Here is a 13,762-nt window from a genome sequence, read left to right as displayed (position 1 = left end):
GGCGTGTGGCTCGTGGACCCCAGTCGGCGGCCCCCTTCTCAGGAGCACTTGTTCTCCGACTTGGATGCTCATTGAAATTAGCTGGGGAGGTTTTTTTTTTTTTGGTCCTTAAGAAGGCAAAACCTCGGATTCCCAAGTCTCAGCCCCAGAAATTCTGATATAATGGGTCTGTGGTGAAGTCTGGGCACCGGGCTTTAAAATGCTCTAATGTGCAGCAGAATTTGAAGACTTCTGTGCTATCGTGTTTTTTTTTTATAAGATTTTTTTTTTAAGATTTTATTTATTCATATGAGAGAGAGGCAGAGACACAGGCAGAGGGAGAAGCAGGCTCCATGCTGGGAGCCCGATGCGGGACTCGATCCCGGGACTCCAGGGTCATGCCCTGGGCCGAAGGCAGGCGCTAAACCGCTGAGCCACCCGGGGATCCCCACTACCGTGTTTTTAAAACAGAGTTTAAGGTTTTGGTTTTCTTTTTAATTTAACTTTGGATCTTACAAGGACTGCCCGTGTGCCCCGAGGGTGGAGGGTGTCACCGCTGGCGCTACTGATGCTCTGTGTCCTGCATCCCTGCGTGTGCGCGTGCGCGGCGGCAGCGTGGCTTCAGCGCCACCCCTGGCTTCTACCTGCAGCACGGCGACACTGCTCCCGCGTGTGGGACCCCGAGCGTCTCCACGCGCTGCCGTCATCCGCGGGGGGCAAAGGCATCCCGGTTTGAGCGCCGCTGATCTAAACCACGTCCCGTTTGCTGTCGCTGGCACCTTGGTTGCCAGGCCCGCCCTGGTGAGAGAGACCCTGCTTAGGGCCCTTCAGAGCCTGGGAGGCCTGCGCTGCTGCTGGTGCCTTTTGTTTCTCTTAAGTAGGATCCTGTCTGCCTGTATTTTCCTGTTGCCTCTTGCTTCAAAGTTGCAAACCTTGGTTGCGTCCCTTCTTTTTAATTTTTCGCCTCATTGGAAACCAGTAAAGTAGCAAGGGAGGCCGAGTTTAGAGGACACGGAGGCTGTGTGTGAGGCAGAGGGCGCGCGTGTGCCTGTTCCTCCCTCCCTCCCTCCCTCCCTCTCTCTCTCTCTCTCTCCCTCTCTCCCTCTCTCTCTCTCTTTCCCTGGGGAAGAATCCGAGCCCTTGTTCCTGCCGTCCGTCCTTCTGAGCCAGCACTAAATCTGCAGCCAGGCTCACAGACAGCTCGGGGCAGATCACTGGGCTGTTATGAACTCAGCCATGGCAACGGCCATCCGCGAGCCCGAGGACAAAACGTGTTTTATTCTGTTGTTCTGCACAAAAGGTTCTAGAGATGCTGGAGACAACATGGCCATTGAGAGTTACAGGCACTGATGCGTATTTTTTCTCCCTACTATGTGGTTTATATTTAAACCGTCTTAGGCCAAGGCACACTGGACTTTTTGTGTGAATCCAAATTTGAGAACCTCTCTAGCCAGAGGCGGGCTGAATGAAGGCTTAAGACATTATTGACCTAACCGAGGTCCGGGGGTTTTGGTGAGAGGGCCTGACAAGGCCTGGTAAAATGTGCTTAGAAACCCCAGCGTGATTTCTTTTTGCTGTTTACACGAGTAGATCACAGTCGTCAAAGGATGCTTTCTTGCCTTTTCGGGTTCATGTTAACCAGCGTCACTGCTCGTTTGACGCTTGGGAGAATGGAGCCCGTGGATTTATGGTGCTCTCCTTGGAGCGGCCTCCCTGGCTCCACCGACTTACGACGACACCGACGACACCGACACTGCTGACACCTGGCACCGCCTCCGGATTTGAAGACCTTAGCCCTGCCCGGGACTCTTCATGGGAGGGGTGGGTGACAGCCAGAGTCCCAGACCCAGGTCCTTCACGGAGGCACTCTGAGCCGCCCGCGGGAGGGGAGGGGACTGCGGGCCTGGCTTTCTCAGGCCTACCCCGGTGGGGCACCGCAGCGTCTCTGCCAGCACTTCTGAGGTGAGCGGTACTTGCTTGGCTCGCAGAAAGCACTCCACTCGTGCTCTTTTCAAGACAGCTGAACAACTTGGAACATTTTGTTTTTCTTCATTGCAGACCCTGGCACCTGCCATGCATTTGATTGGCAAGAGGCTAGAGTGTCATGGCCAAGCCCAGTGGGCTGCCTCTTAGGGAGAAAACCCCAGACACGGGTTGAGCACAAAAGCAGGGCCTTGAAAGAGCGTCAGGTTGCACCCCCCAGGACTGGGAAGATGGGCGATGGGGACCGTTGGCTCGCAGTGGGCTTCTTAAACTCTCCTGGGCACAAATCACTTAGGGGCTTGTGAACATGCAGACCTTGATGCAGCTGACACGGGCTGGGGCCCAGGAGCGTGCATTGCTCCCAGCTCCCTGGTTGCTGTTGGTCATCCAAGGGCCATGCTTGGCGAAGGAAAGGGTCTGAATCCCTTTCAGCTGATAAATGGTCCCCTCATCCGCTCATCCCCTCATGTCTTGTCTTGGCCTCTGCAAGTTCTCGTTGCCGTCCAACAGAAGCCGACAGCGTCCAACCGTAGCTCTTCAGAGCTACAGACCCAGGAATCCACTTGCCCACCAGAAAGCTTCCCTTGAGATGACATCCAATCTCTTCAAACTCAACATGTCTACAACTGAACTCATCTTTGTTCTCAAGGCCCAGCCCTCTTCTGGTCAACCCTAGCTCAAGGAAGAGCACAACACCCATCCAGTTATACGTGCCAGACGTTCAGCAGCCCTCCTTGGCACTCACCAGTCCATCCCAGCCTCACCAGCAGATCCATACCGAGTTGTGCCCGTCTGACATCTTAAACGTCCCTCGGACCCATCCATTCCTTCTGCTCCTACTGCCTGTGTCCTGGTCCAGGCTCCTGTCCTCTTTCTCCTGAATTAGGACGCTGGGTCCCTCCTCCCGTCCACGTCCACTCTGTTCCTGTCACAGCAGCTGGGCTGATCCTTTGCAACCCGGTCTGCTCCCTGTAGATATCCATGCTCCGCGGCCTCACCTGGTTCTGAGGATAAAGTCCAGAATCTTCAACGAGGCCTAGAAAGCCCTCAGCAGTCAAGCTCCGATAGACCCCTCCTGCCTGCCTTCCCCTGCCCTCCCTCCACTCCGTGCTCTGGCTTCTTCCATGCCTGGCAACACACCTTGTTCTTTTCCACCACAGAACTTGCATTCGTGCTCTCCTGCTTCCTGGAACCCTCCCTCACCCATCCTTCTCTCCCTTTACCAAGTGAATTCAAATCCATCCTTCGTGTTTCAGCTCTGGACGCCGTCCCGTACCCCACCCCAAGCCTCAGTGAATCCCCACTGTTGCCCTTCTGGCACTTCTGAAGTAAAACCATTTGGCTCATGTGCCTTTCCCCCATAGACCGTAAACTCTGTGAGAGCGTGCATCGTGCCCACCTTCGCCCAGCACCGAGTCCCCAGCACCCAGCCTGGTGCATGGGACCTCGGAGACACTTGGGGAGCCCTGACTATGGGTTAATGGAGTGAAATGGAATCAGTAAATGGACAGCTGCCCCCTCCCGCCCAGTGCTGTCACCTGCACCCTTATTTGTTACTCCGTTTAACCGACGCCTTCAATTAGACAAGGCCTTTAGGGACCCCAGGGACGGAGATGATAGGAGCAGGGTTATGGGGAGGAGTTCCTCTCGTCGGAGCGAGGCTGAGCCGGGCCTTCACATGAACCTGTGCTCACTGCTGCTGCAAAATGCATCTTGGGTCATCTGATCTTGATTCTTTGGTTCTGCTGAGCGTTCATTTTAATAATTGACTTGGAAGCCGCGGGCCGTTCTTCATGGCCTGACGTCTCCTATCTTGCAGACCATCGTTTCATAGGTTCGGTCCAGTTTTTCAGCTGTTGTAGGCCGGAGAATAAATCAGGTCCCCGTTACTCCATCTTGGCCTCAGGCCAGGAATCCTTTCGTGGAGCTAGATTTTTATTGTGCTGGAGTTTGGCTGGTAATAAAAGAAAACAGGTGCAACAGACGCCGTAAAGAGCTTGTGTGATTCTTTAGGGGAGTGGTGCTTCAATTCGAGCATATGTGAGAAGCCCCCCGAAGGCTTGTTAAACGCAGATTACTGGGTCCACCCCCAGAGTTTCTGATGCAGTCGCTCTGGGGTGGGATGTGAGAATTTGCATTTTTAGTATGTTGAGAGGTGCTGCTGGTCCTGGGAGCACACGCTGAGCGCCAGGGCTTCCCAGCCTGAGTCTGCAGATCTTTCTTGTAAAAACGGTGAATGTTTCAAGCTTTGCAAGCCCTGCACTCCCCGTCCTGGCTACTCAACCATGCCATGGTAGGGCACATGTAGCCACAATTTGTAAACGAAGGGGTACAACCGTGTTCCAATAAAACTTTATTTACAAAAACACGGGCCATAATTTGCAGACCCCTGGTTTAGGAGAACTTTGAGCCTTGGCCCACGGTTGAGAGAGTGGGAGGTTATTCCTCCCTTCCAGAGTGAAGGGAGAAGTCATTCTTTCTGGCACGTGGCTAGTGTCTTTACAGAGTTGGGACACCGTGCCCAGGATGATAGGGCAGGCAATGTCTGCCTTTCTCGGCCGTATTTCTGTCTAACCCTACGAAATGAAACAGAATGCTACTGCGGGCATATCAAGTCAAAAGATCCTGTCCTCCCACATGCATATACTCAAAACTGGCTCCCAGAGTTGCAGGCCCCTTGTGAAATGAAAATTGGAAAACCCCTGGTCAAAAATGCTGAAGAATGTCAAGGTGGCAAGAACAGAGCACTAAACCAAGCACAGGGCTCCGTGAGACCACAGGTCGCATGCCTGTGAGGCTGGCCTGAGCACATGTCACCATCACGGCCTCCTCTGCCACATACATGCCTGCCTGTCTCTCCAGTGAGAAATGCTGTGAACGTGAGGACGCTAACAGTATTGATATCCGTGGTTAGAAAGCCTACTTATAGTCCGTTTGGGTTTCTCTGGGACAAATGCGTGGCATAAGACCAAAGTGCCCAGTGTTTAGCGATACCTTACACACTTGGAGAGAGAGAGCTTCTAGACAGACATGGAAGGTCCAGTGGGGGGTGATTGGATAGTCACCACACATGCAGTTTTCACCCTGCAGATAACTGGCCAGCCAGAGCAGAATATGCTCTGCATCCAGCGGTATTGTTTTCTGTACATTCTTCCTGGGTTGTGTTCCAGAAGCTTCTACTCACACTGGCCAGCAGGGTCTGTGAGAGTTTTGTCTGAGCGTGTGGAGCAGCGATAACCTATGTGGTGGCTTCTGTTCTGTGGGAACCAGTTCCTACAGGCCCAAATAAAATCATTGGCTGAAGACCTAGGAGCTCTGGCATGTGCTGAGAGTGTGCTTCTGGCAGGGCTCCCCCAAATCCTGCAGTCCCTGCTTTCCCCTGCTGTTATAAAACTAGACCCACGGCAGGGGGTATCTGGAGTCCTTGAGAGAGAGAAATCGGAGGGGAACTGGGGCCTTCCTCTGGTGGTAAATCTAGGACTGAATGGCATCGTTCTTCTAACCCCACTTGTCTTTCTGAGCCAGGGAGCAGCTGTGATCGTTCCTTTGAAAGCAGCAGAATGCTCTAACCCTTTGGATGAAAGACTGTTTTGAAGTGGCAGCTGGGGATTTGGAAGGCTGAGTTCTGTCGTTAAAGGGCAGGCGCACCGCGCCACCCCACCTCACCCTCGCCCGCCTCGACGAGGAAGGATGTGGGTTTGCTAGAATGCGTGTGCAACAGAAACATGCAGGAAGCAGTGAGCATCTGATCAGATGGTGCATCCGGGCCAGCGTGTCAGCTGTGTACATATCCTGCATCCTAGGTCTTTCTGTAGAAAGCCCTTCCCGACCCCTCCGGAATACGAATTTCTTCCCTCCCGTCCTCCCCCCACATCCCCCCGGCCCCCCAGCGGTCTCTAACTTGGCCCTCGTCACCCTGTACTTTAATAATTCTGTTACTCGCCTGCCTGCAGCTTCAGCTGATGTCCCAGAAGGCGAAGACGACGTCTGCTTTCGTATTGGTCCCCCCTGTGCCAGGCACGGTACTTAGCGCCCTGTAGGTCTTCAAAAAGCACTGGATTCATGAAATCCAAAGTAAGGCTCCAAAGAACCCAGCTCGCTGTATAGAAAATAGAGTAAGCGGCGAGTCAGAAATGGGTCTTCGAAAGCAGTGTTCTGTGATGATAGAAGGTTCTCTGTTGACCGTCCGGTCGCCACTAGCTCCCGCGGCTGTGGAGCGTGGGAAATCTGGCGGGCACACCCGAGGAGCGCAGATTGCTTTTTTGTTGGCTGCTCTGCTCTGCAGGGGTGCCACACACCTCTGTCTGGCGAGGACCAGCTGTCACTGCATCAGCCAGGGAAGCAGGGGCTCGTCTTGCCCCTCACACACCGTGCAGGCTGAGAAGGGGCGGAGGGCGGCCCCCCACTCCCTGTGTAGCGGGACACGAGGCCCACGGCTGTGGTTTCTCTGGCTCTGGGAGCCTGGAGAGAAGTCGGACTCTGAGTTGCCTTCTTCTCCCCTCGGTTCCCAGGACGCCGTATGACAGAGCGAGGTGGAGCCAAGCCCGTCGTCCTTGCTCCCAAAGCTCAAGAACCCAAAGCCCCGAAGGATCAGACGTGAACTTGAACCGTATGGTGCACTGGGCCCCACGGTCCCGTAGTTTCAGAAATCCATTCCACGGAGGTTGCTCTTCCTGACAACTGAAATAAAAGCAAAGCACACTTTCTTAGGAAGCCTCGACCTTTTTTATTTTCCAGTGAACTGAAGAGAAACCTGGTGGTGCGAGTTTACAGCCATCGGGGGGGGGGAGGGCAGCCAAATGCTACTTTTGAGTGGGTTGCTCCTCAAAATGGGGAAGCCCACCTCCAGCGCTTTAGGCCGGGTCCTCATTCCGTCTCCTGTAAAGAGCATTTAGGGGGAGGAATCCGCTGGTGGAATGTGTTTGCTTTGAGGTAATGAGCTGCTCTCCATCGCCGTTACGCAGCAGAGTGGACTCCGGGTTCGATTTCCCTGGCAGGCCTGGATGATACAAACAGGCGCTGGAGGTCAGGACAGGTGCCCACAGTACCCCGAGGCCACCCCTGCTTTCACTTTTCACTAACACACCGAGGGGAGAACTTTCTGGTCATTTCCAGTAAAGGTTTATTTTAAAAATGAAGAAAAATCATCTTCCTAAGATGAATAGTGAACTGTGGCTCTTTCTTCATTTCACTTCATGGACGCTCATTTTGTCTTTTCTGTTTGTTTTTTTGTTTTTTTCTTTTCCTTTTCCTTCAAGTACTTAAATGTCACCCACCAGTTCTGGATTCTTACTGTGAACACGTATTGGGGAAGGAGGCAGGTGGAAGCAGTGGGAGGCGGTGGAGGAGGAATAGTGATATACTGCTGGTGTTGCCTGCGCTGGGGAGATCCTGCTGTTAGAAAGTTGGGCATTTGATTCTGACCTCAATGAAACTTGAGTGGACCCACCTGAGTGCATGTTAGTAACTTTGTACTTGTAGGGACCAAAGTAGCCATCACCTGTCCAAAATGACCATGTTGATATTTTTCTGAATGCAGCAACAGTGTAATTACTGTATCTGCTTCTTCTGGTTGCCCAGGAGGTCAGAGGCTGGGAGAAAGCCACTGGCTGCTACAGAAATAGAGGTACTTGAAACCCCCGAAGGTTGAGGTTGGGGGGGTCATGATTTTCCACGCTACTGCAGCTTCACTGCTGTCCTGTCCTTTGTCAGTGGCACGATGGGTCCTCGCTGTCACTCGATCAGCCCTCCACCCTGCCGGCCCCAGGTCAGCGAGGAAGCCCTCGAGTTGTGACTCATTCCCTATTTGTCAGTTGGTTGCTCTGCTACTCCCCCGGAGGAAATGCAGCTGCGATCCCTCTTGGGAGTCCCAGGGTCCTCCCCACAGAATGTGAGCCGAGCCAGCTACCCACCCCCCCTCCCCGGCCCTCGGCATGTCCAGCTAACACAGAGCATGAGAGGGGTGATGGCAAGGGAGAGTCCTCCCTGCGAAGGTGTGGTGTGGATGAAGACGGAGACCTCTTGCCCGTAACCACTGCGTTTTCTCTCCTTTGGGTCCAGGCTGCTTTGAATGCTGCATCAAGTGTCTGGGAGGAGTCCCCTATGCCTCTCTGGTGGCCACCATCCTCTGCTTCTCCGGGGTCGCCTTGTTCTGTGGCTGTGGGCACGTGGCCCTCGCGGGCACCGTGGCGATTCTTGAGCAGCACTTCTCCACCAACGCCAGTGACCATGCTTTGCTGAGTGAGGTGTAAGTACCTGCTTCCCTATAAAAAGATATTTAAGATGCGACCACCCTGTAATGTTTTCAGAACGAGGACTGAGCTCTCCTTGCAGGCAAGGGGGGCCTTCTGTTAAAGCTTACTTGGATGCAGATAGAAAACAGCTCACAAGAGGAGGAAGGAAAGGGCTGAGAAGGCTGTGTTTGGCCCCAGGGGCATCCAGGGCAGGTCTCACCTGGGCACTAGAGGTGCCCACGTAGGATGCCCCACCTCTAGGTCTGCCCGAGCAGGGTTCTTTTTTAAGCTTTTGTTTACTTATTCATGAGACACACAGAGGCGGAGGAGCAGGCTCCCTGTGGGGACCCCAATGCAGGACTCAATCCCAGGATCACGGCCTGAACCAAACGCAGGTGCTCAACCACTGAGCCACCCAGGCGTCCCTCAAGCAGGTTCTTACTTCCGGAGATGAACAAAACCTACCTAGTGCGGCCTCCAGCGTAGAAAAGGGGACATTTCAGGGCTTTAGCCCCAGCTGTTCCTTCCAGAATTCCTGGAATTTTCAGGGGAGGCACAGCAGCTCTACGCAGAGATTCTTGTCACTGTGCAAGCTCAGCAGCAACGCCTTCCTTTCCTCCACATACTCCCCTTTCCCTGACTACCGGACTGAAAAAGGCACAGATGAATTTTTATTGAACAGTACTGGAATGATGTTTCAAGAGTCCTTAGGGAATTTTATTCATCTGTTCACAAATGACGTCCAAAGGATGCGCCGGGGTGGGGAGGTTAGGAAGAGGATCAGCCAGGACGAGGGACTCGCTGAGGGCCAACGATGAGTAAGGAAATAGCTATGAAGACGGAACCTGGGCAAGGTGTACTGTTGTAACTAGGCAGGGATTTTGATCAGTGGCTCTTAAACTTCCAGGAAGCTTACCAGAATCCCCATGCCCAGGCTTGCCTCGAATAAGGAGAGCATCCGGGCAGAGCTGACTCGTGGCAGAAGCCAAGTGCTCACGTAGGGGTTCCGTCAGAGGAACATTCGTCACTGGGCATGGGTGGGAGGCATGTTGCTGTGGCAGATAGGACGTGTCGTCCTTCGGTTTCTCCCGCTGGCTCTGCCACTAACTGTGCACCGTGGAGGAGGAGCCTACCTTCTCGTGCCTGTGTTTACTCACATGCAAAATTAGGGACACGGGGGACTATTGAAAGATGACAACCAGGCTGCTGCCCCCTGACCAAGCAGACTTCTCCCTTGCCTGGGAACGTTGTCCATCTCAGCCCTGGGCCCACGTCAGAAGAAAGGCCCAAGTTGCTGTAGGGTGGGCAGGGATGCCTGCCCGGAGTGCCCCGTGAGCCCAGCACAGCCATTAGTGGGGTGGAGATGTCACAGGACATCACTCACCCTCACGTCTTCCCTCCAGAAGCTGAAAACGTCTTCTCTTTGTCGTGTGGTAAATGTCATTTCTCTGGACCTTCTTCCTTTCCCCAGAATACAGCTGATGCAGTATGTCATCTACGGGATCGCGTCCTTCTTCTTCCTGTATGGGATCATTCTGTTGGCGGAAGGCTTCTACACCACGAGTGCAGTGAAGGAGCTGCATGGCGAGTTTAAAACAACTGCCTGTGGCCGATGCATCAGCGGGATGGTGAGTCCGAACCTGATGTCTGACGCTCAACCAGAGCCACACCTCTGGCTCTTTCTTTGTATTTGGTGAAAGCTAGGAGATCATCAGGCGTGGATGGAGAGTCCACGACACAAATGTCATTCTAACTTGGAGTTGGGAGTGTGAAAAAGCCAACTTATTATTATTAATAAATGAGAACCTCTGGCTGGAGTCCTAAGCATTTCCCTTATGAATATACAGGCAGTAAGAGCGCCGAGAGTTTTCAGATAGAAAGTTCTCACTGAAAAAAAAAAAAAAGAAAGTTCTCACTGTGAAAGGAGGTAACTTCCATATTGTCTCTGTGCCCCCGTGCATTTGTCTTTGAATATGGATTGTGGCCCTAGAGACTATATACCATGGTAAATTGTCACAGTCCTTCTGGAAGTACCAAGCATTTTTTTCTACTAAGCATGGGCGGGGGGTGGATTTTGCTAGTCACTGTGGGTGTGCAAAGATGAAAACACAGGCTCTTGTCCTCAAGAAGCTCATAGCCAAATCCAGCCCTTGGGCCAAATCTGGCCTGCCATCTGTTTCTGTACAGCCCATGAGCTAAGAATGGCTTTTTATCCTTAAATTTTTGGGGACAATTATACACGGAAATGAAATGAAATTCACGTCTGGGTGACCATAGTTGTATTGGCCCCCGGCCACATCCATTAGTTGGTGCGCACCATGTGTGGCTGCTTCGGCCTCTACCAGCAGAGCTGAATGGTTGGGACAGAGTCGGTGTGCGGCCTGCAGGGCCTCCGCTGTTCCCCGTCTGGCCCTCTGCAGACATTTGCCGACCTCTGGTCTAGAGGAGGACACGGCTTAAGAGCTCATTAAAAGACCTGGCTTCTCAAGTCCTGCATCACAAAAGGAAACTGGCGGTTGAGAGGCCGGGGGAGAAGAGGCATGTGTGGAGTCTGATTTGGGGCACGTTGAATTTGAGTGTACAATGGTATGTTCACATCAAAAAAAGTCTCCCGAGCGGCTGGCTGCGTTGGTCTGGCACCAGACAGGGCAGTCAGATGTACAGAGAACAGTGTGCGAGCCGAGGGAGCAGCACTGGCACGGAGGGGGGGACCCCCGGCTGGCTGATGGAGGCTCCTGGCCCTCGGCACAGGGCGGAGCTTTCTGCTGTCCCCCAGGAGAGCACCAACAGTCTGGCCTAAGGGCCCGGGCGAGCCCAGCAGCATCACAGCCGTCCTTACGGGAGGCCCGCAGCTTGCCGTGCGCTTCTGGGACAGCGGCGCAGCAGGTTGCCCAAGGTAGGCGCCGCCTTAGCCCGGGGCACGTGTCCGTGGCAGCTGCTCACCCGGGAAGGATGCTCGGTCCTAAGGAAGCTGCTTCCCCGTGTGGCCCTTGGTTCCTGTGACGTTGTAGAGTCCTTTCGCTAATGGCCTGGGAACAGAACCACAGGCGGCTGCCAGTGGCAGCGGGGCCCGGACCGAGAGGCTTCGAAGCCGCGCACAGTAAGGAGGGCGGTGGGGCGGGCTGGGGGGAAGAGGAAGCAGCATGAGCAGGGCAGAGGCCCAGCTGGAACAGAAGGGTCTAGTGACGAAGGACGGAAGCGGCGCTGCTCGGGAGGGATGGGGACCAGACCAGGAAAGGCCTCGAGTGCCAGGCTAGGAATAAAAGCGCCAGCGATGAACAGGGAGTGCTAGCATCCCACACACGAAGGAGGCATGGAGGGGGGCAGGGGGGGCCCGCGGGGGGGGGCAGTGGAGAGCTCAGCGAGGCTCCGGTAGCAGAGAACGGGGACACGGTCAGGGTGGGCCGAGCTGGCTGCTAGGACCAGGACAGGGGACTGAGCACGAGAGGACAGAACGTGTGCTGCCCATGTTCGACCGTCACGGGGGGCCGTGTGGGGAGATACCCACTGGGCCGGAAATGACAGAGACTCGCGGTGGGCATGAACGAGATGACACCGAGGTGTGTGGAGGACAGAGCCCTGGGGCACGGTGTGGTCTACCGGCAAGACCAAAGAGAAGGCGGCTTTGTGGAGACCTAAGGAGAGACAGCCAGAGATGCGAGGACTGTCGTGGGGCTCAAGGGAAGCGGGTGCAAATCATCTGATAGAGCCTCGGGTCCTATCCCCTTGTGACTCTTGCTATGGATGCCCACCTCCCAGTCATCTGAGCCCGTGGGGTATGGCAAGTGGCACCTGGGCCTGACAGCTCTTACCTGGTGAGCTCTGGAAATTTCTCAGGCGGCCCCTCTGGCTCTGCCCGCCCCCCGGCAGGCTGTCGCACTGCCTGTCCTGTGTTCCATCAGGGGCTGCGGCCCCACCCCCACCCCGCTCCTCCACCTACCCTGGGGCTTTGCTGCGCCCTGGTACTCTTCCCCATCAGTAAGGCCCTATTCTGAATCACAGTCCCAGTCCGCCCTAGCCATTGGCGCAGAAGCTGTGTGGGCCCAGGTGGCATCATTTCAGCTCACCGGAATGACTGTGTGTGTGCACGCAGTGGGAGGGGGGTCAGAATCGTGCAGTGGGGCTTTTGGCCTGCGCTGGGCCCCTTTTGGATCTATTTGCCTAATCTGTGCCCACGTGCTGGAAGGAAAACGTGCGTGCACACCCATCCATATGTGTACGTGTGCACACAGTGCTCCACGCACACATCCTCTCCAGAGTCGAGGTTAAGAAAACTAAAAGAAACTACCTCCAGAAGTGAAGGCTGCCACTCCCTTGTTCTTCAGTGATCAGAACCCCTCCAATTCCATATCCCTTATTGGATTGTCATTTCAATTCGGCCTTAATTTTTAAGGTGAAGTTCACAGAACAAGGGAGTAAATGAGTTTAAAACTCACCGTGCAAACTATAAGAAAAAAATGTGATGACCATACAACTCAGGGGAGTGCTTACTTTTGGGAGAAGGAAGTGACTGTAGGAGGAAAAAAGGAGCTTAGGGGAAAGAGTAACAAAGTGTGTATGGAAGGGGAGCTTCGGGCAGCTTCCCCCCTCACTTATACCAAGTTTCAGAAATCAAGGGGTCCAGTTTCTCCCGGCATGCAGGGCCTGGTGTTTAACATTTTGGGGATGGAGTATTCGTGAAGTCATTACATAAGGCGGCCAGGGGGCTGAGGTGGCCCTAATGCCTTGGCAGCCCATGTATGCAAACCACAACCTAAGCCAAAGTCGATGCACTAGAATCCCAGAAAATGAAACTTAAGAGCCACCAATCATAAACAGCCAAGTGGGCTTTCCCAAATAAGGCAGTTAAGCTTAAGTTACAGCTGGTTACATAGCATCCTAGCTCTGCCGCGTCTGCTCTATCAAAACCTCTTTCCAGGCTCAAGTCACTGGGGTGCCTCCAACTGCTTAAACAGGTGCTGCTGTCCCATTGAAATGGATGTATGCCCAAATCTTCAAATTTCATAAAGAATTTTAACATGCCTCAGTTTACCTTTTAGCAGGTGTTAAATAGGGGGATGGTAGAGTGTGCCAGGAGCTTGTGCGTCGTGGCTGGGTGGGAGAGCACGTGGGCCTGTGCACAGAGCAGTTCTCGTAGACAAGGCACGAGTGTGCACAGGCGCTTCTGGACCATTGTGTCACGCTCACAGGCCGCCCTGCCAACCAGCACAGCTCACTTTTACCTGTCTTACATGTTCAGTTTTATTTAAGCTCTGCTCCAAAAAGCTAAAAGGCCACTATTGGTACCTTGAACATGGGTTTTCTTGATACAGGTAGACCTCACTTCACAGCTATTGTGTTTTTTACAGATCGAAGGCTTGTGGCAATCCTGTGTTGAGCAGGTCTAGTGGCGCCATTTTTCCAAAAGTATTTGTCCGTTTTATGTCTGTCACATCTTGGTAATTCTTAGAGTATTTCAGACTTTTTCATTATTCTACTTGTGGTGAGCTTTGAGTTGTTATTGTCAGTGCTTTGGGGTGCCACAAACTGCATGCATATAGGATGCATGCTCCACCGACTGGCCAGCC

General features: G+C 53.7%; 1 protein-coding gene across 6 annotated transcripts in view; it reads left to right on the top strand.

The window, feature by feature from the left end:
- GPM6B (glycoprotein M6B) overlaps positions 1 to 13,762 on the top strand; it is a 160,096-nt gene that overhangs the window by 135,369 nt on the left and 10,965 nt on the right. For all 6 annotated transcript variants that reach the window (XR_005386137.1, XM_038586848.1, XM_038586845.1 and 3 more), the window contains 2 exons: positions 8,023 to 8,209; positions 9,667 to 9,823. Coding sequence is in view for 5 of the 6 variants with exons in the window: in XM_038586848.1 (XP_038442776.1) it covers positions 8,023 to 8,209; positions 9,667 to 9,823 (344 nt within the window). In the remaining variant the exon portion in view is untranslated. The remainder of the gene's footprint in view (positions 1 to 8,022; positions 8,210 to 9,666; positions 9,824 to 13,762) is intronic.

This window comes from Canis lupus, chromosome X (genome assembly GCF_011100685.1).
Source record: "Canis lupus familiaris isolate Mischka breed German Shepherd chromosome X, alternate assembly UU_Cfam_GSD_1.0, whole genome shotgun sequence".
In the NCBI taxonomy this organism is placed as follows: domain Eukaryota; kingdom Metazoa; phylum Chordata; class Mammalia; order Carnivora; family Canidae; genus Canis; species Canis lupus.
This window is presented reverse-complemented; position numbering and strand designations above follow the sequence as displayed.